The 26,325-nt window shown below is 37.6% G+C and overlaps 3 protein-coding genes, 1 long non-coding RNA gene and 1 pseudogene across 5 annotated transcripts; 2 read left to right on the top strand and 3 right to left on the bottom strand.

The window, feature by feature from the left end:
- Positions 1-693: 693 nt before the first annotated feature.
- LOC148741166 (uncharacterized) lies at positions 694-5,466 on the bottom strand. Its single transcript, XR_015992325.1, has 3 exons — positions 4,939-5,466; positions 4,094-4,225; positions 694-957 (listed from the first exon to the last, which is right to left on the bottom strand). It is a non-coding gene; the product is annotated as an uncharacterized LOC148741166 (long non-coding RNA).
- LOC111322010 (neuromedin-K receptor) lies at positions 4,792-8,335 on the top strand. The gene is made up of 2 exons (XM_088735482.1): positions 4,792-4,919; positions 6,471-8,335. Exon 2 carries the CDS (start codon positions 6,600-6,602, stop codon positions 7,695-7,697), a length of 1,098 nt encoding a protein of 365 aa, XP_088591608.1. The 5' UTR covers positions 4,792-4,919; positions 6,471-6,599; the 3' UTR covers positions 7,698-8,335.
- LOC111322054 (uncharacterized) lies at positions 8,272-14,101 on the bottom strand. Its single transcript, XM_022925090.2, has 4 exons — positions 13,573-14,101; positions 12,588-12,720; positions 12,030-12,194; positions 8,272-9,632 (listed from the first exon to the last, which is right to left on the bottom strand). Exons 1-4 carry the CDS (start codon positions 13,933-13,935, stop codon positions 9,073-9,075), a joined length of 1,221 nt encoding a protein of 406 aa, XP_022780825.2. The 5' UTR covers positions 13,936-14,101; the 3' UTR covers positions 8,272-9,072.
- A 773-nt stretch (positions 14,102-14,874) lies between these two features.
- LOC148741165 (uncharacterized) lies at positions 14,875-20,022 on the bottom strand (annotated as a pseudogene). Its single transcript, XR_015992303.1, has 2 exons — positions 19,863-20,022; positions 14,875-16,813 (listed from the first exon to the last, which is right to left on the bottom strand). The product of XR_015992303.1 is annotated as an uncharacterized LOC148741165 (transcript).
- An 858-nt stretch (positions 20,023-20,880) lies between these two features.
- LOC111322005 (ATP synthase peripheral stalk subunit b, mitochondrial) lies at positions 20,881-26,272 on the top strand. The gene is made up of 10 exons (XM_022925034.2): positions 20,881-21,004; positions 21,539-21,575; positions 21,699-21,751; positions 22,391-22,462; positions 22,725-22,795; positions 23,331-23,423; positions 23,972-24,097; positions 24,434-24,511; positions 25,218-25,319; positions 26,084-26,272. Exons 1-10 carry the CDS (start codon positions 20,971-20,973, stop codon positions 26,138-26,140), a joined length of 723 nt encoding a protein of 240 aa, XP_022780769.1. The 5' UTR covers positions 20,881-20,970; the 3' UTR covers positions 26,141-26,272.
- The last annotated feature ends 53 nt before the right edge of the window (positions 26,273-26,325 follow it).

Below are 26,325 nucleotides of genomic sequence, written 5' to 3'. Positions count from 1 at the left end.
ATTTTATCAGTGTTGTAAATGAAAGGACACGTTTTGCATCGTGCACGAGCGCATTTAAAAGTGCCTGGTTGGTCATTAGTCTGAAAAGAACTTCTGACCAATATTTACTTTAATATGTTCGTGATAACAGCCTCAGGTAGATAATTTTTAAAGAAGAATTTAATTTGTTCGCCACGGGAATGGCAGGAGAAAGGAACAGAACCTCCCCACCCCAGGGGAGGACATCCACCACACAGTAATCTCGTGTGTGGGTAATTAACGTCTCCTACCCCTAACCCTGCAGGAGACAGGACCTCCATTTATTTGTCCCTATCCGAGAAGACTAGAATATCCAACCATTTCTTAATGTTATAGATAGGTAGCAAATTCTTCTCAATTGTTTTAAGACCTTGAGTGTTGGTCTCGACCTGCCGCACAACAGTCCAGCGCACTATCCATTGGGCTAACTGTGCGGGGGTTACAACAGAGAGTGGAGAAAACCAACAAGGAAGTAGTATTTCCAAAACTTGCGCTTCGTGTTTCATCGAGGTGTCCAAACACGTACCGCCGAGGAACAGCTTATTCCAAGTTTATTCCAAGTGTATTCCAAGTTTATTAGGTCTTCCAAAACAATTACTTACAATGAACACCGCCTGCAAATAGTGAGCTAATCCAGGCGGGCGATGTTAAGGACAAACAAACATGAATTACTAATTGAAGGCGTTAAAAAAGTCGCTTTTGAATACATTATTTGTCAAAAGAGGAAAAAAAAAGTGATAAAAAGTGAAGAAAAATATTATAATTTATGATTGAATTGTAATTAAGATGCCTTTTTTATTTAAGAAATAAGAGTGCTAGTGTCAGCATAGCTGTCCAGAGTTTCTAGAGTTTCAAATAGTAATGCTTGAATTTTCTTTTTGAACATGTGCGTTGGTAGTTTTCGATAGCTTTCGGGAATGCTGTTCCAAATTTTAGCACCTATAATGGAAAAAGAGTTTTTATGATGATTGGGCCTAGAATGATTAAATATAGCAGTTACCAGAAGATGATGAGCGAGTATTATACTGATGTATGTCTTGTGTAGAAGTAAATAGATTACGGATATATTGAGGTGCAGAGTTAGCGGTTATATCAAACATTAACACTGATGACAGTTTGAAGTAGAGCATTGAGATTGGCAGAATGTTAGATTGGGCGAAAAATGGAATCGCATGTGGTCTGAAAATCAGAAAATTGATGAGGCGAACGGCTCTCTATTGGAGTATCCGAATTTTTTCTAAATAAGATTTGGAAGCTTGGCCCCAGGCAATGAGGCCATAAGATATATAGGGAGAAATTAATGAATTGTAAATACTTAGAAGTGTTTTTAAAGGGACAAAGTGTCTTACTCTCGAAATAATTCCAATATTTCTGTTGATTTTTAGAGCAATATAATTAATGTGGTGTTTCCAGGATAAATGTTGGTCAATTATTACCCCTAAGTATTTAACATTATCCTTACGTTCAAGATCAAAGAACGTTTTAGTGCGGCCATCATAGGCCTTTATGCAAATGATAAAATTAATGCGCTTTTTATATATGGATGAACAAATGAAAGCACGAGGCCTTAGGCCTCGTGTTTTTATTGTTTCGAGGAGTTGGCAGCATTTACAAGTTGTCGTTCAGTCGGGATGTATACCGGTGAGGTCGTTACATGGACTAAAGCGGCTGCCAGAGGCGCCTGATATTGCTGACGTCCGATCTAAACCTCAGTAACACTGTAGACCTTAGCAATTCAGCCTATGCTGCTATTAAGGTATCGAATCATTCACTTCACTTCACTTCACCCCTACCACAACAAAGTCGTTTGAGAGATTTCGGCCGCCGAAAACTGAAGAGGATGAGATATAATGCGGTACCGAAATCAACAGCTCATAAAACCAAATGGTCGTGTAATGTTTTCGAGGAATGGAAACAGAATCGATTATTGAATTCCTGTACTTTGGAACCCAGCGGTCTTTTTACCACGAAAGACTTGCAAGAAGGAGTATAAACTTTGGTATGAAGGTAGATCCTGGACAAAATGTTCGATTCGTCGTTTCGTTATGTCGAGTCGTTGTTTTCCGAGTTCGACTCGTCGAACTTTCAGTTCGTTTCGTCGTATTGTCAGTTCGATTCGTCGGCTGGCCTCTTCGACTCGTCGTTTTACGAGTCCGACTCGTCATCGACCACATCGGTTCGTCGTTTTGTCATTTCGTCATGGCGTTTCGTCGTTTCGTTAAGTCGTTTCGTTAGGTCGTTTCGTCGTTTCGTTATGTCGTTTCGTCGTTTCGTTAGGTCGTTTCGTTATGTCGTTTCGACTTGGCCACTCAACACGAGCTATAATTCAACTTAAATTACATGAGGAGTTACTTTATGTCATACACTCTTACATGAATCATTAATGTGGTATCTATAATTTGCCCTCTGCCGAAGGAAATAGATCTTTAGAATAGCTACTTAGTCTGCAGAAGCGTCCGAGTTATTTAGAAAGACGTATTTTCAGCCAAAAGTTAATGAATCACTTGGGCGAGCACCCTGGAGTAATTATCGCCGGAGTCTATCTGTTTGTGGAGGGTAGGAGGGTCAAGGGTTTCTTGTTGAGGGTCGAGGGTAACTTTTTTCCCCTTTTTTAAAATTAATTAGAAAAAATTAAACCGAATTTGACTAAAATAATTGAGATTAATTCAAGAAAAAAAAATAATTTTTAAAGATACAGAGTACAAATGGACCCATTTACTTTTACCCCAGAGTGCAAAGGAACCCTTTTCTGTACCTTAGTAAGGTCTAACCTTGAATACTGCTCTGAGATATGGTCCCCATATTCGTGTAAGAACTAAGGATAGCTATGCAGCTCGTCCTGAGAAGTTAAATCTATTATCTTTGGGAGACAGAGAAGAGTTTAAATTGACATAACTTTCTCCTTTTAAGGCACAGAAAGGGTTTGTTGACATTGATGTTTCACCTTTTGTGGATTATTACTCTAGTTTAGATTATTGTTCCTTGAAACATGATCATCTGACGTTAAAAAAAATTATGCAAGGGCTAATTCCCTTAAATATTCCTATTTCCATCGAATAGTAGTATCTTGGAATATGTTGCCTGTTGACATTCACACTGCAAATTGTACTGGGAATTTTAAATTTAATGTGAAGAAATTTCTTGTGGGTAAATCATGATTTTATTTGTCTTTATTGTAACATATTATTACACGACTCGGGCAGTCAGAGGGCCAATAACTAAAATCAACCAATCAAAATGCTCTATTGCCGGTCCAATATTCTCTAAGTATTGGACCGGACACTGTCCCGAATGGTCCCGAATGATACCACACTTGTGTCTCTTTGAACTTCAGTCGTATAATAAATCTCTTATTAACCAAGCTTGCTCGGGACCGTACTGGAAGAACATCAACCCTCGGTCTTTTTTGTACAGACCTCGCTGCACTCGGTCCGTACTGTCAAGACCTTGGGCCAATATTCTCCCAGTATGGCCCTCGCACTTGGTTAATAAGATATATGTATCTCATTCATACTATATGTATTGGGTGATCTGCTGTTACATGGGGTCTGGGACTCTTTTGCAGATTCTCCTATGGCTTTTTTAAAATTTTTTTTGGTTAATTAACTGTATCATACCAGCATTTGTGTATTTATGCCATTAAATTGTAATAAAATAAATAAATAAATTAGCTCTTTTTATAGGTTGAAATCACTCCAAAAAGTAAAAAGTGGAGAAGGGGTGAGACAGTGAATAGCATATGGCCAGTTTGTTTCCAAAAACCTGATTACTTTTCAAAGAATTAAATTAAGAACCCACAGAAATCTCATATTCGATCATAAATCTGGTTAAATTTCATGTGTTACTGTAACATCATGGAGCGAAGAAATGTGGTATATACAGAGCTGAAAGCATGAACTGATTCTTAAATGACTTGGCTGACTCAACTTGAACACAGTCAAGTAGTGAGAGTGTTGACATAATTTGACGTGTAGTCACTGAAAGGCATGAAACATTTGCAAAACTTCAAAAGCAAAAAAGACATACTTTGATTTTACTTTATGAATTAATCAAGTTTGAAAACATAACAGATTACCATTTGGCTTGAAACTCCCCTAATGCCAACCAAAGAGACCATATGAGAGATTTCCATTTGTAGTAGTAGTAGCAGTAGTACTAGTAAAACTTTATTTCAACTTGGATTGAAGAATAGTGTACAAGCACTTCTCTGAGAAATAAATAGAGTGAAAAATATATGTACAATTAATGAAGAAAAGGAAAAAGAGAACAGATGTATATATGCTTGTAAAGTCTAGGCAGTTGTTTCTAAAAAAAGCAAATTCCATAATTTGGGCGCAAGAAATTTGAAGGAGTTTTTCCCATAAGATGTAGTATTGTAGTATTTATACACATGGTAACTGCAACCTGTTTATACCTCTAGGCCCATTAATGTTGGTTCTCGTTGTAAATAATGCTGCTACGTAGGCAGCTGCGGCTGCTCGAAATGACTCGTGAACTAAAATTAGAATTGAGTGCTAATGTCGAGTCTCTCCTACCGTGAAAAAAAGAAGATGATGAAAAGTAACCTACCCATTCTATTCACTGTACGATGAAGTGCTAACGCTCAAAACGTCGGAATCATGCATTATCATCCGCTCGTTCAAACGCCAAAAACTACCATCAACTATCATCTCGAATTTAAATATGTCTAAAATTGTTCTCAAGGTACTGTTCCAGGAGTTCTCTGGGAAAATCTATGCTGGGACGACCCCTGCATCCTGTAAACTTAAACAACCGCCTTTACAATGAGTTGTCACTGCCACCAAGAACAACAAACAAGCTCTTTGTAACAAACACTCCAGCTGAGGAGGAATGTTAAATAACGAAGATGCAAGAGCTGGAATATAGAAGACTCTGTCAAGGTGTGTTACTACAACTTACTAGGTATCCAATTCCATTGTCACCTTCATGAAAACGATCATTCCCTCGACTCAAGACGAATTCTATGCTGTGGCGTAAGTCGCTCTTCAAAGGATCCATTTTCTTCAGCAGAGAGCAAATTATCGATACCACGTTAATGACTCATGTAAGAGCGTATGGAATCAAGTAATTCTTCATGTAATTTAGGTTGAATTATAGCTCCTGATGAGTGGACAAGTCGACGACGAAACGACATAACGAAATGACGAAACGACATAACGAAACGACGAAACGCCATGACGAAATGACGAAACGACAAAACGACGAACCGATGTGGTCGATGACGAGTCGAACTCGTAAAACGACGAGTCGAAGAGGCCAGCCGACGAATCGAACTGACAATACGACGAAACGAACTGAAAGTTCGACGAGTCGAACTCGGAAAACAACGACTCGACATAACGAAACGACGAAACGTCATAACGAAACGACGAATCGAACATTTTGTCCAGGATCTACCTTCATAAATTTGAATTACCATTGTTTGAGACTTACTAGCCTCGTCTTAGTTTTAGCCCCGTCTTAAGTTTGAGAAGGTCATTGTCTCCATTCGTCGTTAAAAGCAGTTAGTTAGAGACGCGAACAAGATAAAATTTCAAATCATTCCTTCTTGACAATACAAACATACCATACGAATTCAACACTGACATTCTTCAGATAGACAAGAACAGCAAGTTTTTAATCAAATTATGGGAAATGATTAAATCTGTTTATCCAAATGTCGAGTATTGTTTTCAGCGATTTGAATTAGTTAAGCCGGCAGGGTGATTAAAACAAATGATAAAAAACACTCCAGGGAAGTAATTTTACCTGTAAATTTGTCCATATCTCTTAAAGATATTCTCTCGTAAACCGTTATCGTTGAAGAACTGAAGTGTAGAAGACGAATGCACAAACACTATGCGTTGCGGCGTAAATTGCAGAAATCTCGATTTCATATTAATAAGATACCAATTCAATTAATTTCATCGCTATCTGCAGCTGCATTCAGAACAGTGCCGATGTGTTCAAAAGTGACTATAACACAATTTAATTTTCGCTGTTTTCCCTTTTCGTCTACGAAAGGTGTCATTTTTCAAACTTAACATTCAAAATCCACTCGGAAATTGAAATCTTTGAAAAACTTGGTTGGAGTTCACATCCCTTTTAACCTGATCGAAAACAAACAAAGAAACTTTCACAAAGATGATGCTTCCCCCAGAGATTTCCTTTGTTTATAACATTCACTTAATTTCTGGGCCATTTTCCAAGCATACTAATAAATGTTTGCCTGTTTGAGGCCGAATATTAAATATTTAATTTGCTTATGGAATAAAAGGTTTTTCCTCTATGCAAACACTTTACTAAATTCAAATTTTGCTGGTAATAAGTCGTGTGATGTTTATAGAACAACTAACGTAGCGCTAAGTATATCTGTAATGGAATATGACTAAGCGCAGAGAGTGGAATTATTTATGTTTGACATTTCATTGTTTCATTTTATTCACTGAAAGGAGAGGGAAAGCGGTTAACGACGGAATCACGCGAACAAGAAACGACGTTCGGTATACTCACTAATTGACGCTACCAACGTCGCAGAAAAGGTCAATCCATAAGAGTAAAGGACTTTGTGGTGGTGGGAAATGAATGATCTTGGCATTGGAAACACAACCTCGCCGCCAAATGTCTACGCAGGCGATTCGCTGATGGAGAAATCTTTCAAATGTTTGGCTTATGGTGTAGTTGTCGCACTGTCTGTCATCGGTAACACATTGATTATCTTTGCCTTCAAACTTAATATCGGTGGAAAACTCCACACGGTCAATAACATGTTCATTGTGAGCATGGCTGCCGGAGACCTACTCCTCACAGTGGCTAGCACACCAGAGAGAATCACAAGAATTTTGGCCGATGAGCGATGGCTTATCCATGGAAACTGGGGAATATTCTTGTGTAAGACAACGAACTACATGGAGAAGCTTTGCATGAATCTTTCAGTGATCCATCTGACACTGATTGCCATAGACCGGTTTGTAGCTGTGTGTTATCCCCGGAGGAAAATCATCACCGCCAAAAGGGCTCAGTTCATCATTGCAACCGCTTGGTTTAGTTCAGCTGTCTATTGTGTCCCTTTGTTTTATTACGCGAACTTGTTGGTGAAAAATGGGACGGTTTTCTGTAAAACGCGACACTTTTTTATCAACTGGCGAGTTTGGTATTTGTTTTTCCTGTCACTGCTTGTACTAACACTACTTGTTGCGGTCGGACTTTACGCTGCGATAATCATTCGTCTCTGGCGTGGAGAAAGAAGACCCACAACCAGAATGTCATTCCGAAGCCTTACAAACGCGCGAATCAATGCTCGTGTTCTCAAAATGGTAGCCATGATAGTGTTTACATTTTACTGTTGTATTTTACCCTATTGGATTGGCTGGGTATTCTGTTCGTACTATCGCAACGACATCATTTGTAGCGATACCTACGTGTTCGTGGCTGTTTTTCTGATGTACTCTAACAGCGCATTCAACCCAGCGATTTACTCGTTTTTCAACCCTAATTTTCGCTTGAGCTTCCGATTTATTCTTAACAAGCTGTGTAAATGTTGTTTTACGAACAGATCGCTGTACATTCAGCCAGAACCAAAACCAAAACCAATTTACGACATTAGAAGAGGTTTGCGAGATTGTGATGAAGCCGACAAGACGAAAGTGGAATGCATTTCCATCCAGAATCTACAGTGACATTGACATTAGGAATCAGCAAAGTGCGAATTTAATCAACTCATCCTGAAATTTCTTACATTAAAACTAACATGGGAACGAAACAATGATGAATCGCGGCCAAAGGGGCTTCCCTGATGATCCGCTTAAGCAATTATTTCACCCGAAGTTTGTTGTCGTAATTGCATCGTATGTATCATGGAAGTAAAAAATGATTGAAGAGGCAGGGTTGATGGACGATACTCCTGGCCATGCGTGAAACAAATACTCATCAAGATTTTAAACAGTTTAGCGAAATGTCGAGAAAAACTGACGAGCTGACAAATACATCATCAAGCTCTTAAATTTTAGGATTTAAGAGCAAATATGAAACACTTTAATTAAACTAATTTGAACAATGTCGTCGTATATTTAGTTAGTAGAAGACGAAATTTGCCAAAAAAAAAATTGAAAATTTTTCATGACTGCTGTTTCTGATCTAAATTGTGGACTTAACAGATATTTGTACTGACATAAAAATCCTACATAATTTGAGTTTAAAAAAACCATTTTTGAAATTTCATTATAGACGTTCAATCTATAACTTCCAGTCTAGTAATCTTTTCTGTTTTTTAGAGTTTAATAGTTCAAAAAAAAAGCCCACTTAATTCAGGCTTGAACGAACAGAATAATTTTTTGACGTTGAATCCTATCTGGGCCTTACTACTGCAAAAAAAGCGTAATTTTTCCCGTTTTTCAGGCGAACCATAGTTAATCGCGGAGGCAAAAGTGAGGCAAGTGCTAAGCGCGAGTCACGCGCTAGAAGTGGAGCACAACAAAAATGTCAAAGGTAGTTTTTTTTTTTTTTTTGCGCTCCTCCCATCGTGGATGACTCACACTTCGCGTCAGTCCCACGCTTGCCTCCCTTACAAAAGAAATAATCTATGTTCTGCAGGCTATTTAAGCCTTGTTATACTCCCCAGAGAAAACAAAAGAATTGTTTGCCTTATTTTCTTTTGGTTTTCAGTTTTTATAAACCGTGGTGCCTCGATCTTATTACTATTCCTAATTTCAGTTTTCAAAGCTATTTCAAGTGCTATTTCTCATGAACGAAATGCGACTCCAACGCGAGTAGCAACCCCACAATATTCGCTGGTACTCTTCGGCTGAGAGAAACGCTATGCGAGTAAAGTGTCTTCCCAAGAACACAGCACTGTGAGTTTGTCAGGACCTAAATTCGTACTACTCTTTCTGGAGTCTCGGGCAGCAGTATGAACTAAGCTATCACATATTGTACTTTAGGCTCACGAGTTCTAAAATGACAAGAATGCAAAGTGATGCTACAATAGCACAACAATGAGATACGACAGCATAACAAGGAATATAGCGATGAATAGAAAGTCTTAACCCAATCAAATTATCGAGCATAAACTTCCCATTTGTCTCCCTGGGATAGAGAATTCTTGCCCCCATGGTCATCGCACCAAAACTGCCCCGGTGGACGAAAGGAATATGCTCTCATGTCCGATTTCCACTCAGCGACAAGGCGGTAAATCCTGTTAGTTCCATGGTGTGAATAAGAACCCCACTGATTCATCTCCATGACAGTGTCATTGAAGGCCCCCCATTTGTGACAGTTCTGAGACAGTGTGGAATTATCATCCGGGAGTGTGTCAAAAGAGTCACATGCCGTAGCCGGTTTGTTAGGGTTTTCCAAGAAGTAGTCGAGTACCTTGTAGCCAGCGGAATCGTTTTTTGTCATGACGTGGAAAACGCTGCCCGGTTGTTTCTTGAAGCAATACCACCGAAGCTGATGAAAATTGGCTGCTTTTCTAAGTTCTCGGATTCCCGTGATCGAGACGTACAAAAAATCGTCCGTATAGTTTGAAATACCGATATAGTTGTCAACCATCGCCTTTGTTGAAAGGTAAGAAGTATTTGCTGGAATTGTCGTGCGCTTCAGTAGAGTCCATCCTCCTACCATATCGTAAGGAATATATCAATTTAGTATATACCAAAACAGTGGATAGCGTTGAAGGCGCGCTCTGATTGGCTAGTCAAACTCCGAATATCCTTTGCTATTTACCTCCGAGCAACTCGAGAAAAAGTGGCGTGCCGGTTTGCATCCGTGTCAAGCGAATAAATCACTCAAATAACAACGAAGCAGTCCCTGAAAACACAGAGAAAGCGACTAAATTTGGTTTGGCTGTGTTTAAAGGTAATGGTAACCGGGAGTTTATCGATAAAAACTGGTGAAAAAGGTTTTGTTTACAAATGCAAATTAATCTTGCGTAACCTCACTTGTTTACTTGAAAATCAAAGTTGAATGGTATTTTTTACACAATGGTTTCAAATACAGAAAGAGTTTGCAACACCATTTGAAGAAATGTCGCCACCAGAGCTAAACAAAATGTCTACAGAAATATTATCTGTCAGCGAAAAAACGAGACGGCAATTTTTACAACAAGAAATCACTTATCGCGATCCGAGCCGCGTTGGATCGTTACGCGCGGGAAAATGTTGAAATTTTGGAATCGTATGAATTAAAATCAATTTTTGGTGGTGTATCTTATCTCACTGTTTTAGTATATACTAAAACAACTATTCACCTCAGTGTCGGTGGTTAGCGGTGGACATTTATCCACCACTAACCACCTCCACTTCGGTGAATAGTTGTTAAATAATAATTATGGTCACGATAAATTAGGGAATTTAGCAGTAGACATCTCTCCAGGTGGTCCATTGTTTCCAGGTCGTATTAAAATTTTCAATGTTTGTTTTTGTGGAGGGAGGAAAACTGGAACACCCGAAGAAAGTCCCTCGGAGCAAGGACGAGAACCAACAACAAAATCATTCTACATTTGACATCAGCAGGTCTGGGAATCTAACCCGAACCACAGCGATGGGAGGCAAGAGCTCTCACCACCCGGCCATTCCCACTCCCCAGTTCACAGTGCAATTTAGATCTATAAATCCGCTGAAAATTAAGAGGAGCACTGAAGGAAAACCTCATATCAGTAGTTTAATTATGTATCCAACAATCAGGCATGAAAGGATTCCAAAACTGGACTGAAAAAGGAGAAAACGCACTAGCTGTCAACGTTATACACTGTACTAAGAGTTTTCGCAAAAATGGTGGAGGCCAAAGAAAATTTGGAGGTGTATGCATCAAACAGTTAACCGTGAAAATTTTCAAACGGGGAAGGGCCCATTTATGTCCGCTACTCAATAACTGTACAAGCATTGATGGTTTTGAAAAGTTCAATGAAGTCCTATAAACCATATAGTTTCTATGTATTTGGCTAAAACCTTGGACACAATTCACGTAATCAAAGTTAAATTGCACCCTCTTATGAAGACAGAGCACGAGGAAGATTGTCTCGTGGGGTTGCAAATGGTAGTAGATATTTCGCCGGCAAGATTTTTTTTCCAATTTTGCTGACTAGCTAAGTAAGTGAATAAAGGCTGATAGTTTCGAAAGAAACTGTTTGGGGCTGCGTCGGTGGGAGTAACGAAATAATTTGGATATATCAACAAAGTTGAAATGGTAAATTGGCCACCGTAATGATTACAAAAGCTGACGTTTCGAGCGTTACCCCTTCGTCATTCGCTCCGACGAAGGGCTAACGCTCGAAACGTCAGCTTTTGTAATCATTACGGTGGCCAATTTACCATTTCAACTTTGTTGATATATCCAAATTATTAGCCAAGTAAGTGTTTGATATCTGAAAAATTCAATCTCGTTGTATGGGAGCAATCAGTATGTATGGTATGAGCTTATTGTTCATACCATACAACTACAAAATTCACTGGCACTTCAGACGCGAGGATTTTTGACCAGCTTCTAGTCCGTGAGAATTTTTTCCGTGAGATTTCTGTCCTATTTTGTTTAGATCAAACACGAACTGGGGTCCACTCAGATCCTTGCATTGACAGACTGGAATTCCCTTCCAGAAGACATGAGATGTCTACCTTATGATGCTTTTAAAATTTCATTGCTTAAACATTTTGAATATTAATAAGTTCGTTTAGTGTGTCATCTCTTGCTCATCGATTTTGTTATTTTCTGTTCATATCATGTTTTAGATATTTCATAATTCCCACTGTGAGCTTTTACTTATGAATTACGTGATTACTTATTTTATACATTGTTCATTTTGAGGGCCCCACTGAAAACCGCTATGGCGAGCTGGGCTCCCTCTTTAAATATTTTTTAATAATAATAATAACCTGTTACAATTGGGGGTGTTCCTAGCTTTTGTCTAAGAGTTCAACACAGTAATCTTTTTAAAAGTTTTAAATTTTGATTTTCACGCGTCAAGCTTTTGATATGGAAAAGTAAATCAAATCGTAATACGTGTAGGACAGTCTTACCTCCATCAGTTGTCATGTCACAGTACACTACAAAAGAGTCGCTTGATGCAGTGGGTGCAATCCAATACTCTCCATTCGTGAGTAAGTCACCCCGCCTGTCTGCAATGTCCTTGCAAGATATTCCTGGGTTAGTCCTATGGTTTCCTAAGACTTCCTCTTCAATGCCTGAGAAGAAATTATGATTACACCTTATCTCAGACACTTAGTTACGCAAAAGCACCGTAGAAAACTCGCTCATGCGCTAAGAGTGTTGCAACTCCTCATCCTGTGGAATCTCAGTACTTTAGTACAAATAAAACCTGACAACGTTGATCCCTGGTGGGCTAATCTTCAGAATAAGTAACCCCTTCAACCATAGGAGCGAATCACACAGATTTTTACGGCGAGACACTTCTGGATAATTTCCTGTATAATTTTCTATGGGTGCTTTCATGATAATAAAACATGATAGCTAGAAAAACCTCGTTATGATCCTTTATTTAGGGCGAGATCGGTTCTTTAAATGTTAAAATTGCTATGTCGTGCGCTACTTAAGTATTAGAGTTGACTGAAACTTACCATACAGGTCACTATTCAGTAGCTGACAAGTGTTGCCTTGGTAGCCAATGGGACATAAACACTCATACAATCCTCGCTTATAATCAGGAATACATGTTCCTCCGTTATTGCATGGGAAATGTGAACAAGGCATCTAGAAAAGTTAAATATTTGAAATGTTTACAATAAATTGTGACAGCTGCTTTGGGCTGGTTATTTACACGAGGTTTTACGCAAGCAGTGGGCCTCCGGATTTCTCTATAAAAGGGTTGATTTGATTAAATAAATGTCCATCCACCACTAGCTTTCGGCCCTCTCGACACTGCTGGTCCAAAAATAAATGTTCAGATGAAAGATTCAGCTAAACTGAAGATATTTTAGAACATGGTTTGTTAAACAAGGGCTGAACTTTGTTTAAATAATTAACAGGCCCAAATTTGTGTTTTTACTCGTTACAACCCAAATTTAGTAAATATTCTCTCCACATCTGACTGTTTTCCACGCTTTTCCTAAAGAACCGACAACGATAATTTATTATAAATTGTGAACATCTTTAGTCAGTAATATATTTCCTTTCTTTTCACGAACATAATGTTTGGTGTAGGGGTAATAATGTACGGAAGGAGTTATATTCTATTCTGTCACGGAAGTTAAAGGTCAAAACTCAAACAATCCTTTTCTGATCTCCATATAGTTTTCTTCTATCGTCCAACAGTCAGCTCTTAGTAACATTTGTTGACTTTTCTTTCTGAAGGGCAAAATTAAACTAAGAAATATTCCATTTTTAAATGAAAAACAGGATGTCGTGCATATATCCTATTTTATCGAAACGCATTGTTCAATTTTATTTGACGCTAATCTCTTTACATTTCTATGCCGATTAAAAGGTAATTTAAAGAGCAAGTTCTCGAAAATTCGACTGTCGTCGAATTAAGTGCGCATTTGAGACGGGGCAATATGCACGATTGATAATATGGCAAATGTGAAGGAGGAAACAATTACTTACTATCTTGCTCCAGTGGTGAAATTCCTGACTACGCTGGAAATGACGCGAGGCGTTGTGCAGATCTTCAGCCAGGAGCTCACACAGAATTTCTGTCCTGTGTAATGACGCTTCCTCTATATTGAAAGATAAGCAAGAGGCAAGCCGTGTGCATCTCAGGGCACACTCGCTTATTAAACTCACCAAGAAGGTCGATACTTTCCCCACATCAAGGAGATGGTTTTTGTGTTCGATAAAGTACGAAAATGCTTCATTTGCGCTTATTGATAACCAAGTGTTGTCACTTTCTGTCAATGCAAGTATTTTGTGCATTTTTGTACCACAAATTATAACGCACGAAACTGCCATGAATCGAAGAAGCGACATGATTAGAAGCGGAAACTCGTTAGTGCAAAGAACGTACACTGTTTAACTGATGAACAAGCTATATTAAAATTCTGTTTTTACACCTGGTCTTGGTCTAAGAGGAAATAAATGTCTTTTTCAGATTCTGTCAATAACAATGTAAGGAACAAAACTTACTTTTTGTACTTTAATAATAGATTTTTCAATAAAAACTTGTGAAGAAAGAGTGTTGAATTTTCCTCGTTTAATGTTATTGAAAACTGTCACAGCTATAAAAATAAAGTTCCTTTTCAGCGACAAAGGCCCTTGATGAATAATTTAATGCTCTACATCTTTTCCTTGTGGGAATAAATGTCTTGATTTTTTCCTAATGAAAACTCAAATTTTTTCAATTATTGATTGATGCGAGGAAATTTTAAGACTTCAGTTTGAAAGGTGGATTATTGGAGATGAAATCTCTTAAACACCAATTATGGTACGACAACTAATAATTTTCTGTATTTGGTCCTAAACTGTAAATATATAGAATTTCGATCACAGCATATTGTTAAAGAACTATCTAAATCTGCATGTCTTCTTGCAGCCCTTGATTCAAGCTAGGTTACTTTAATCATAGTTTCTTTCTATCGTGCTCGATGATCGATTGTCTCCCTGCAGGTGTCTTTAAAATCCCATGTGGAATCCGTAATAAAAATTTTACAAGTTCTTCGCTTTCAGGTAATGCATAAGTACAGGAAGTAATTGGTCAGTTCTCAAACAAACGGAACACCAGTGTCACATACATCCTTAAAAGTGGGGGGGGGGGGGGGGGGGCTGCAAAATAATTAGAGTCAAATAACGCTTGCTGCTAGCTGGAGTGTTAGGTTTACCATTTGAGCGTTTGATAAAACCATCACTTATTTGATGCTTTTTTATACTGATAAAAAAAAATAAATACAAAAAAAATACGACAAGTGCATGTATCTGAAGAAATAGATACTATATTCAAATAGATTCATTCACGCACTTTAATTCACATCCAGTGCAGAAATTTTAAAAAAAGGCAAAATTAAGGTTTATAACTTGAGATTTAGTTGAAAAAAAAAAAAATAAGAAAACAGCTCGCTAATAAATTTTTCTACCTGTTTCTATTATTTGACTCCTTGTAGATATATATTTATTAAAAACTGGATCATTGGATAATGCAATTCAAGACTTTTTATTGGCTTAGCCATTATGGTATATCAGCCAATATACCATACTCTACAAATATGGTAAGCGTACGTGTCAGCTTAAAATCAAAAGGGAGCTAAAAAATCCAGTTTCTTCTTACAAAATAATAATTTCTTGGGGGTGTTTTTAATAAAACAATTATTCCACTCGCGCTTGTTGGATATGAGATGATTATAGCCAACTCGGCGCTACGCGCCTCGTTGGCTATCTATCATCTCATATCCAACGCGCGCTCGTGGAATAATTGTTAAATATATATCTATGATATTAAAATTTGAAACAGTGTGAACTTGTTTTCGGGTTCAATACATACAATGTGCATTATTAGTATACAAACATACAGCAATTCATTTCCAGCTAAGAAAGTGTTAATACTTTGTTAAAATCAAACCGTCGCCGATTTCAACGGTAAAATGCTCTCTTTTCTATAACGAGGTTTGCAGATGGACTAGGCCTCGTTTTGAAAGTGAGGGTAATAGCATGACGAATGGTTTCTTTGCGTTCATTAGATCGTTTGAGGAAGGAAAGATCTTTGCTCAAAATTCCAGCTCGCTCTCAGTTAGTGAACCAATCCCTTCGTCTGTTATCTGTCCAGCGACTGACACCTCTGCCAGTTCGCCAAGAGTATTTTTTCTTTCCTTACGAGATAATGGACTCCACCCAAAGGGTGAGGATCTGAACATTGATGACGCAGGCGTTACCGGGGGAACCGTGCACAAGTTGCACGAGTGATACCACTTGCTAGGATTCTCTGGGGAATACGCCAGTGTCTCTGGAGAGTTCTGTAAAGGTGGAAAACTCTCGCGGTGGTGTAGAACACGAAGAGGATAAAATTTGTGGGTGGGAGAGAAACTGGTGTAACGTTTTTGTAGTTCTTCTTCCTCAGGAACCATCTTTCATTTGCTTATCTCGCTTTCAAGGCCGAAGTACTTCGCGCACTTTGCGATGCAGTATACAGGGCCTTCATTATCCCACGTTTTGTATTTCAATAAATTCAGTTCACCTCTCGTTGGTAAATCGCGCGACTCGCATGGTCGAAATCCACCGTTCACAAAAATATTTTGCCAATCAATGTCACCTTTTGTTTTACTTGGAAGAGAGTCTTTCTTGACTCTAGACTGTCTACCAAGGTAAACCTCTTCACCCGGCGTCTTCTCAACTTTTTTGGGTGAAGTAGTTGTTAGAGATGGTAGATGGTTAAGTTTGCCGCCTTTTTCATCTTTGTTGGAAAGCTTTGGAATCTGAAGTTCACTGTCTTGAGTCTGATTAACGGTATTGTTTGTAGTAAGTCCTTCCATGGCACCACCCTCATCTAAAATGCGACCAAACAATTCCTCCTCTATTTCACTATCTTCTCCCTGTTGCAATTCAAGATTGCCCGTCTCTGCACCGTTCTGTTTAAAAAATTTCTCAAACTTTTCAACAGGATCATAACTGAATTGTCTCGTTCGTTTAACTTTCAAACGGACAGGTTTACAATTCACCTGTAATTCGGGGAGTATTGCATTCCTTTCTTCCCATACTTTAGATTTATTTTGAGTGAGCAGTTTTGCCCAGCTGTTGTGGCGCAGTTTTGGTTTGCCAGTTGGTATTCCAGGAAGATGCTTCGTCGAGCCGTCATTGTACGATTTCATCTCTCAATAATATTAATTCTCCTCTGTCGTCATTAAATCCTGCTTCTACGTACCTGTAGAAAGAGGCAAAGCGTTTGTTTGAGAGAAAAATAGCTTTTTAAGACACGCCCAGGTCTTCCAAACTATTAAAGGAAGTTCTTTCCCTGAAAGAAACGATCCTCGCAAGTGAGCTTAAATAAAAGGAATTGCAAAGAGAGGCCTTATGATTAAATTCAGGTCCAACGAGACTCCAATCGTCCCTCCCAGCATAGCAATTAACTATGCTCCCAGCTTACTAGTTGAGCTCTGCTATCAAGTGAGCTAAAAGCCGCACGACATTAAGAGTCTTTAAGAGGATTCAATCTTGTCGAGGCTTGAATCTTTTCAAGCTTATTTTCTGCAATTTCTTCATTTTCCTCACTCGCGAGGATCGTTTCATTTCGTTTTTTTCATCCGCAGATCAACGTATGAGTTATTTCATTCAATTGTGAAATACTATCCCTTTTCAGATGAGGGTATACACTGTAGATACAGCTTGTTCGTGAGTCATGATCAGTCTCACATCAGTGACTGAAATATCTAGATCACACAGGATAAACACTAATTTTATCCACCGAAAATTTAAAATGTGAGCTCTGTGGCTTTGTCAACCGATATAACTAATAATAAAGGTCTTTATTAAGAACTATTGTGCAAACAGACGTGCAACAATTAACATGAATAGAATGAATAAGGAAACAGAAAAGGTATTAATTACTATTGAAAAGACATCTATTAATAAAAACTGACTTAAAACGGCTTGTCTGAACCTTAGGTAAAGTATAATTATGCAACCTAGTTCTCAACTGCCGTGTTCTCTGGGGAGGTAAGAGATCGCTCAACGCAGTGTTGGTGGAAGAGATCCTTTGCCATAATTTCTCATCTCTATTACAACGGATATCCAAGATACTGTGCTGCTTTAAGCAGTAACGCAGCTTATAACACCTGGCAAAGAGCTTATCAATTCTACTTAAATATTTACTATAAAAAGCACACCCCCAGACTTCAATAGCATATGTAAAAATTGAAAGAATCAAACTTTGAAAAAGTAAGTACAAATTCTCAATAGAGTGGCCATAATATTTACATATTCTTAAAATATACAACCTACTGCTAGCCTTACTAAGTAGATAATCAATATGAATGTCCCAATTAACTGGGACTTGCTCAAAGGTAACACCCAATAGTTTCAGTTTTTCTCTCCTCCCTATGATCTCGAGGGGTTCAGGAGGCGTCTTGGAAGTCTTTCCTCGTAAAAGAAGTTCCCATGTTTTCGTTAAGTTGACTTTCATGCAGTTCTTCTCGGACCATTCAATAAAGGATAGGACTTCCGTTTCGGATTCATCTAAGCCTAAATTTGCATTGCCTCGATTGGTAAACTAATAGTTATATCATCAGCAAATTTAACTAGAAGATTCTTATTAGTATTATCAACTTTGATATCGTTAAGAAAAATAGAAAATAAGACCGGCCCCAGGACTGTAGCTCGAGGAACACCCCTATTTATAGAAACATATTCAGTACTATGACCATCGACAACAACTCTCTGCTTTCTATTTAAACAATAGATTGTTTCTGTCGAGGAGCTATCGGCTGATAGTTGCCCCGCGGAAATTTGATGTTCTTAAAACAAATATTTGCCCGAGAAGCGAAGCTTCGAGGGCAACTATGCTAGTTTTAAGAACATCAATTTGCAAGGGGCAACTATCAGATCGATAGTTCCGAGACATAAACACTCTAGAGTTTTTATTGTTCACCACTAAATTTTCTTCCGCACCTACAGCTTGTCACAAATGTCAATAATTCGCAACCGTACATTGGCTAAATAATACGTTATACCTGTCAGAATTAAAAAGTCACTGTTTTTGCGATTTGCCTAACTTCGCGGCCGTCAAACTATTCAAAACTTTTCACGGATGAGTACTATCAATCCAGGTATTTTCCGCGGACGGGCTCTATCCATCCGGGTATTTTCCGCGGGCGGGCACTATGGGCTGATAGTGTCTCTCCACGGATGAACACTAGCGCGTCACGTGATCGATTTAAACCAATAAGAACCGGAGAAAACTTAGTGGTGAACTATAAGATATGATGTGTATTTTTATGGGCTGATGAATTGATCGTGTTTAAATAAAGATTACATTACATTGCATTACATCACATTACATTACATTACATCTCTTTGCTTCAAATCTATCTTTCTTCCTTCTGCTTTCAACTCTCTGCTTTTTATAACTTTTTCCTTACTACCAAAGCTTGAAACAAACTGAAGAACTATCTTTTTCTCTTGTATGCTTGGCAAGAACAAAGGAAGAGGTTTTCTGTCAAGTACACACCACTCCGAGTGTGTATAACTTGTGCTCACACTGCCACCCCCCCTCCACCCCGCCGCATTTCTCCCAAAACCCATACATAATGCACACTCACCCGTCTTGCATAAAGCCAAGTTGTTGCTTTCTCAGTTCATTGTAAATAATAATTTCATGTATCTCACAACATAAAAACCCACTTTGGCTTTCTTGCCTTTTTTCCTTCTTTGTTGTCGGCGAAAATGACCGGCTTGCGACAAAATCTGAGTCCTCGATAGATTTGAAGCAAAGAGATGTAATGTAATGTAATGTAATCTTTATTTAAACACGATCAATTCATCAGCCCATAAAAATACATATCACATACGCTAAGATATTTAAAGTTCAAACTACATACTATAACACTAAAGCTGTTTTCCGTGAATGCCGTGCAATAGACTTAAAGAGTGTCATTGATCTTACGTTTAAATACCCCCAGAGATCCCAGGTGATTGAGCCGGGCACCCAAGAAACTTCACTCAAGTTTGTTGTTATTTATGCAAACAGATGACTAATTAAATTGTTTCAACTGATTTTTAGAGTCCTCTAAATTTTCTTGACTTGTTTACCCGGGCTCACCTCTTCGTCAGTGGTGTGAAATAATATATCAAAGTTGAAAAAAACCATACAAGCATTTTTGGATTATCTTTCTGTTCTGCGCTAGTCTTCTTAATCTCTTAATGGCTCCATAAAACCAAGAACTTGTGTGTTCAATTTTAAATTCCATCAGTCTCACCTCTTTTCAGGGAGTGTCTTATGATAGAAGTACCATAGTTTCCCTTCTTGGTTTGCTAAAGAAGAAAATTTCACCGTTGTCGATACAGCGGCGTGTTCTAGATTTCTTTAAGCATAAGTGACTCGTTGCTAAGCGGTTGCTTTAGGATTTTTCTCGCTTGGTATCACCAAAATAATGAGTCTAACAAATAACACCTAATTCACCTAATAGACTGTACAGAAAACAAAGGTAACTGAAACACACAAATCCCAGGGGTTATGGCATTCATTTGACTTCTAAAGAAAATGTAACCAGCAGGAAACCATCATGTGGTCGACTTTAAAAACTATCTCTTTTTAAACGTCTTTAGGGTATAATTGAATCTTAATTTTAAGATAAAAATGGATAGTTTGTCCAGCCGTGATCAGTGATGCACAGTTAACTCAACACTGTAAAATAATAAAGCGTCGATAAAGGCACTATCGGGGGTATTGTTTTTTTTTAGTTTCTCGTGTAAGCCTGATAATGCTTTCGGTCATTAGTAAAACCTGTCGTCAAAAGCTTTCACTTTCTACTACTTTTGGAATTTGATGTATACTAGAATGATCTAAGAAAAAACCTGAAATGATAAAGGTATATCGCATGTTACCACAAGCATTCATACCAGATTCAGCTTCTCAATATTGGTTTGCTGCGAGTCGCTCACATCACGATTACATCTGAACCATATTTAAATACCTTGACATTTTAAAGAAAAAAAAAAGTCAATCGGGTCTTGAATCTTACTGACGAAGGTGAAGAGCCTAGTTGGGATCTATCGGCAAGCGAATTGTGCCAAATTGCTCTCAAAATGGTTGGGGTCAAAATGGTACAAATAAAAAAAATTCAGAACTAACTATAACTAAGATCAGAAATAAGCGAACTGATTTTTTTTTTTTTTTTGCATACTTTTAATAGCTATTCTTGATGTAGCATGTGATTATCTCTACGTAAAAAGGTTATTATTAGTCATCATATGTACACTATGCGGACCTAGTTTTAGGAAGGCTTGGCTACCAAAAGTTTCCCAGCATACGTTGCAGCCTTACGTACTCGGTCGGCCATATTTGTAAGAAGGCAAAACTCTGATATGATTTCTCGGTTACGTTTGGCCACCAGAATTGGTAAGTCTTTATTCTTTAAGTCAGCTATGCTCCTGTAAAGATTTTTAGCCTCATTTATTGCGTCCTGTTTAAACTGCTTTTTCATTTTTTTTTATACCAGACAAAGAATCTCTAGCACTAAGACTGTTAAAGAAAGTATTGGGCCGCAAAATTAAAAATTGAAATTGTCCTTTGTACCTCTAAAACTGATGTATTATATGTTGCTCTAGAAGAAGTTACAACTGCTTTTGACAAGCCTTTATAGTCGTGGAGATCAAATTTATACAGTAAAGGATAACTGTTAATTAACTGCTTATGCACGCTAACTCGATCTACAGTAAGTATGTTGCTTTGGTGGTCATTAACTTTTATATCAATACATTTGCTTGCGTCATCTTAACAGTAATGTAAACATTGTATCCTCAATAGGATGCTGTGCAAGGCCTCTTTTTCTTTTTTTGGCACAACAGTTGATATATAGGTAAAATTGACCGAATGATCGTGAATCACTGTATTTGTTGCAGTGTTGATGATATTTTTAATGTTGCCTTTTAGGTGGTGCAGCCAGACTCTTGGCTCATGCAAAACCAAGGTAAGCTTTTATTTTATATCAGAAATGTATCAAGGGTTTAAACATGCCACTCACCTTCTGCTTTTCAATATTCAGCTGTTAGTACCAAATGTAGTTTGAATTATTTTTGTAATTCATTCTCAGCGTGCCTGCAACTACAAGATTGATGTGTCAGGTTCCTGCCCAACAAACTGAAGGTAATGTCGTACAGGCATATTGCATTATTCACTTTGTTTCTGTGACTTTTAAAACTGAACAAATGTATTAATGAGAATATTTCATTAGATTAGCTCGGATATACACATACATTAATGCCAACAGCTGGTACATTGTAATGCAGCCAAGTATTGCAAAGGGATTCAAGCATTTGGACAAAGACATTACTACACGTATTACCAAGTGTTGGCATGAAGAACCTCTTGTTGTTTTGTGCAAAGAAAGGATTATCCAGCAAATTGAATTATATTCAAATTTAAAAGCTGAAGTAAAGGTGCCCAAAAAGCCAAAGCTTCAAAGTATTTATATACAAGAAACAAGTTTAGAATGATGAATGGGAGGTGATATAACAGTTCTAGATCAGTTTCAACATCTTAAGATGGTTGAGTAGGGTCTTTGAGTTTCCTAGTTGTTAATGTTCAGCTCTGATATGGAAATGCAGAACATTAATGCAGATATGTATGTATACTTCCTTGCTTGTGTGGATATTTTTTTTATAGTAGTAATAACAGTTTTTTCACCTCTCTTCTTTTAGCTTTATTGAGTCAGTTATGTGTGTTTATGTTAAGTTAAAATGTGGGAACAATCATTTAAGTTTTGATTTTTTTTTTTTAATCTAGACAAACCTCATGAGTTTGGTCAGTTCTATAGAGATGTCAGCAGTTCATTGAAGGAGAAGACTGGGGAGACTGGTGAGACAATAGAATGCAGTGGACATACAAATTATAATCATTTATAGAACATGCATTTATTGTTCTCAGAGGCAGTCTGATTTAGAGAACTAAAGGTCGAACTGAAAAACTTTTGGGGTCGGAGTGTCATTTCACTTCAGTCAATGTTTCCCTTTTCTCAAGCTCTAGATTTGACATTATCACGAGTCTGATTAAAGCTAAAACTATATGGAAGAAAGATACATGTAATTGATGGTCTCTTTTTGTTGCACTTTGTTTTCAGGTCATAAACTTTTGGCTGGTGGATTCCTCACTTACATCCTTTCAAAAGAAATACTCATTCTTCATGATGAGGTGCTGATGCTACATCCAGCATACCCCTCTTGTTTTTATTTTAGTTCAATTTGTTCCTAGCTTACAATCTTTTCCCTTTATTTATAAAGATATATTTTATCTTCTAAACAGTTCTGAGCTATAGAGATCAAATTTACAATAAAAACTTATCATCAGTTAAATTGTTTGCAGTTTGATTGTTTTTACCATGTGTGGAAGTATTCATACAAGTATTATGTGTTAGGACATACTGAGTACGTCCTTAAAGTATAAGAGTAATCTGATACTGGATATACAAAAGTCATCTTTGTAGTGGCTTTTTTTTCATGAAGGGATGCCATGGATTCTTACACTGATATGACAAACATGATTTGAGACACTGTTTGTTTGAGCAACCTAGCTTTAAACTTGTAATTGCTCAAAATGAAGTGTTCACTCACTTTTTCAGAGGTTTTACTATTAGCTAGTGAGAAATGAAAATGAAGTGTGTGAGGGTAAAATACGTTTAAAAAAATTGTTACAGAACAGTGACATTCATGTTAATTTCATTTTTCAGACTCTTCTTGCTGTTGTGATGTTTGGCACTATGTATGTGGTCTATTTGTATACTTCTCAGCCAATTGCAAGTTTCCTAGACAGTTATTCTCAAGTGAGTCATGTTTATACAGATACTGCAAGGCTGTGCTCTAAGGAAAATTGAATGGGGCCCAGTGCTCTGAAACTGTAAAATCCAGGGTGCCCAGCATATGCTTTGTATGAAACAACTAAAATTTCCGAGTCGCCCAAGAGCAATAGTAAGGCGCCAGGGGCCACCGGGCGCTGCTAGAGCACAGCTTTGTACTGGCATATGTACACCACCTTAGACTACTACTTCTGCTGCTCTGCTGCTTTGTTTAATGGTTGTTGAAGGTGGAGCATAGAAATTTCTTATACATGTGACTAATTCATTTCTTAATTGATCATTTGAAATTTTAATCTGTGTCTGCTTTCAAATTTGGATCTAAATTTTGCATGCACAAATTTGAAACTAGAAACCAAGCATTTTGTTGTTTACTGGTAGTATACCGGTGGTTGTTTCTCCTTAAAGCCAAGTTGCAAAATATTTTTACTTGCTAGAACTTTAAAAAACAGTGGACTTGGGGTTAAGAAACTGAAAATATGACTGTCACAATAATTATATGCTATAATTTTTCACAGGGAATCTTAGATAAGTTTAATGAATTCAAGGAGGCACGTATGCAATTCTTTATTGACAACATAAAAGAGGCTAAGGAGTTCGAGCACTTTATTTCTGCCAGAACAGATATTGTGGAAATTTTGAGGGTAAGATGTTTTTTTTTTTAAAAAAAAAATGTTGAATTTTGTTGTTTACACTAGGCACATATTAGGCCCCAATGTAGACTTTACGGATACTTTTGTCTATTTGTGTTGATTGAATTGTTTATTTTTGTGATTGAAAATGAATAGGATTTCATCTCTTGACTTGAGTTGGTTGCAGAGGATTTTAGGTCTTTTTGTGTAAATGCACTTAAAGAAAGGAAACTTACCTGCAGAGCCTAAGTTCCCCCTAAGGAGTAGGTTTTTGAATAAGCTTGTTTCTTTCATTGTTTATCTTACAGCCTTCATACATGCTTTTTATTTTCTGCATTTATTAAATAGGAAAACAATGCCATGGCTCTTGAGCTGGAGTATCGAAACAGGCTGCATGAAGTAGCTAGACAAGTCAAGAAACGTCTGGTACTCTTCACTAGTGTGATGTTTTTGTATGAATTGTAGACTGTTGTCCAAGAAATGCTATGATGCATACAATATTATTTTGGTGTCAAGAAACCAAAAAAAGAAGAAAAATTGGTGTCAAAGAAAAACGAAATTGCTCTCTTTGGCAAATTTAGTTGTTGAGTATAGCCAACAGCTATTACCCTTCTTTTGTCTTCTTGGAGTGAGGAGAGTGGAGCACTGTTATGGGTCTCTCAATTAATTTTTAGATGATGATTGTGATAGTTGCCAAATGTCTAAGCTCTATTCTGCTGAGACCAAGTGCAAAAATACATACAAACCCCACTCCCAACATGAAGAACTAATGTTTTCTTTGAAGCACATGTACACTGTGGTATAGATTGAACAGTGGTTGAGTTGTCTTTCAGGGCATATCCATGCCCAACCCAAGGAAGGTCTTGAAAATTGTAGTGTGGATGGTACCCTCAAGGTCTTAATTTATATGCTTAATAAATTTGTAGGAGGGTTGTGGTAGTTAAACAAAAAATTTGATTCAGTGTCACGTGGAATGTTGTTTGGATGTGGATTAGTGGATTATATTTTGAGCTTAGGGGCAGATACAGGTTATTAGAAACTTCAAATCAGCTAATTCCTTTAATGTCATAGACAGTTTTTCTTGTGAAACTGAGAAAACTTGTTTTGTTTTGTTTTCATTTCCAATGCATAGGATTATCAGGCAGAGATAGAAGCATTCCAGCGAAGGAATGCACAACAGCACATTGTTGACTGGGTGGAAAAAGAAGTCGTGAAGAGTATTTCGCCTCAGTTGGTATGTATGGAATAATGAGATGATTACTTTTGTTCTAAAAATACGTTTTTTTAACAACTTTTCCCAGTTGAGTAAACTGGTGGACTACAATTCATTGATCAGTGCATTTGGTTCAGCCATCATGCTCAAAAAGGTTGCAGTGTTGGCTCATCACTGTAAGAGGTATAACATGATTTACTTTTGTTCAATGCTCTCCTTAACGAGTCTTGTTCTTTCTTACCTGATTGTTACAAAGTAGAAAAATTTTACTACTTTACAATGTAATCCCTAGATCCACAAAGAGGACAGGCCTGACTTTGTTACAGAGAACTGCTTTCTCTGGATTGAAATTTGATGGGACTATGATCATCCTTGACTACCCTGGGTTCCATAACTCTTTCCTTGCATATGATAGAATGCCCTGGGTAAAGGCTTGACCTAAAACATTTAATCTGCCACTACTGTTTCTGGGGTCAGTTAAACAAAATCAACCTTTCCAGTGAATGAAATGAAGAGTTGTTAACCAAATCCAATTGTGAAAATCAGTGCTTAGAACCATAGCAGCAAGGAAATGTGGCAAAGAATTATGATGGAGAAATTCATGGTTCGTTTCATGAAATTTAATGGTTCAGTTTTTCACAAGTGACTCCTGTAACACTCCTCACACTGATAGGGTCTGGTATTCACGCTTATCCTTGTTTCAAACCCTTCCAAAATCTTTTTACTCAAGAAAAAATATAAATGACTTTCACTGGCATGTGATTCATTTTCTGAACTTCCCACAGGAAAAGGAAAGTGTTAGCCAGTGCATAAGAGACCTAAAGGCCATGGCACCTGCATGAAGGGAGTGTGGTTCATTACCAGATTTAACAAGCATTGGGCCTATTTTTTGTGAATATAAAGTTTTGTTGTTTTGACTGTAACCCCTGGTGTCTTAATGGCAACTTTCAAATAAAGATGCTGTAATTTTAAAATTGTGTACTCGTCTTTTTTGCTCAAAGGAGTACTTGATCAGTGATGGTAAAAA

This window comes from Stylophora pistillata, chromosome 1 (assembly GCF_964205215.1).
Source record: "Stylophora pistillata chromosome 1, jaStyPist1.2, whole genome shotgun sequence".
Classification (NCBI taxonomy): Eukaryota; Metazoa; Cnidaria; class Anthozoa; order Scleractinia; family Pocilloporidae; genus Stylophora; species Stylophora pistillata.
The sequence above is the reverse complement of the archived record's forward strand: the minus strand, read 5'-3'. Positions and strand labels throughout refer to the sequence as shown.

What these genes read in the sequence shown, in the direction of transcription:
- LOC111322010 (XM_088735482.1), top strand. Translation starts at nt 6,600, where the DNA reads ATGAATGATCTTGGCATTGGAAACACAACCTCGCCGCCAAATGTCTAC.
- LOC111322054 (XM_022925090.2), bottom strand. Translation starts at nt 13,935, where the DNA reads ATGTCGCTTCTTCGATTCATGGCAGTTTCGTGCGTTATAATTTGTGGT. An exon ending in TTCACCACTGGAGCAAGATA is followed by an intron (nt 12,721 to 13,572) that starts GTAAGTAATTGT and finishes TAACTTTTCTAG; the next exon opens with ATGCCTTGTTCACATTTCCC. An exon ending in TGACATGACAACTGATGGAG is followed by an intron (nt 9,633 to 12,029) that starts GTAAGACTGTCC and finishes ACGATATGGTAG; the next exon opens with GAGGATGGACTCTACTGAAG.
- LOC111322005 (XM_022925034.2), top strand. Translation starts at nt 20,971, where the DNA reads ATGATTTCTCGGTTACGTTTGGCCACCAGAATTG. An exon ending in ATATTGTGGAAATTTTGAGG is followed by an intron (nt 24,098 to 24,433) that starts GTAAGATGTTTT and finishes TTTATTAAATAG; the next exon opens with GAAAACAATGCCATGGCTCT. An exon ending in GACAAGTCAAGAAACGTCTG is followed by an intron (nt 24,512 to 25,217) that starts GTACTCTTCACT and finishes TCCAATGCATAG; the next exon opens with GATTATCAGGCAGAGATAGA.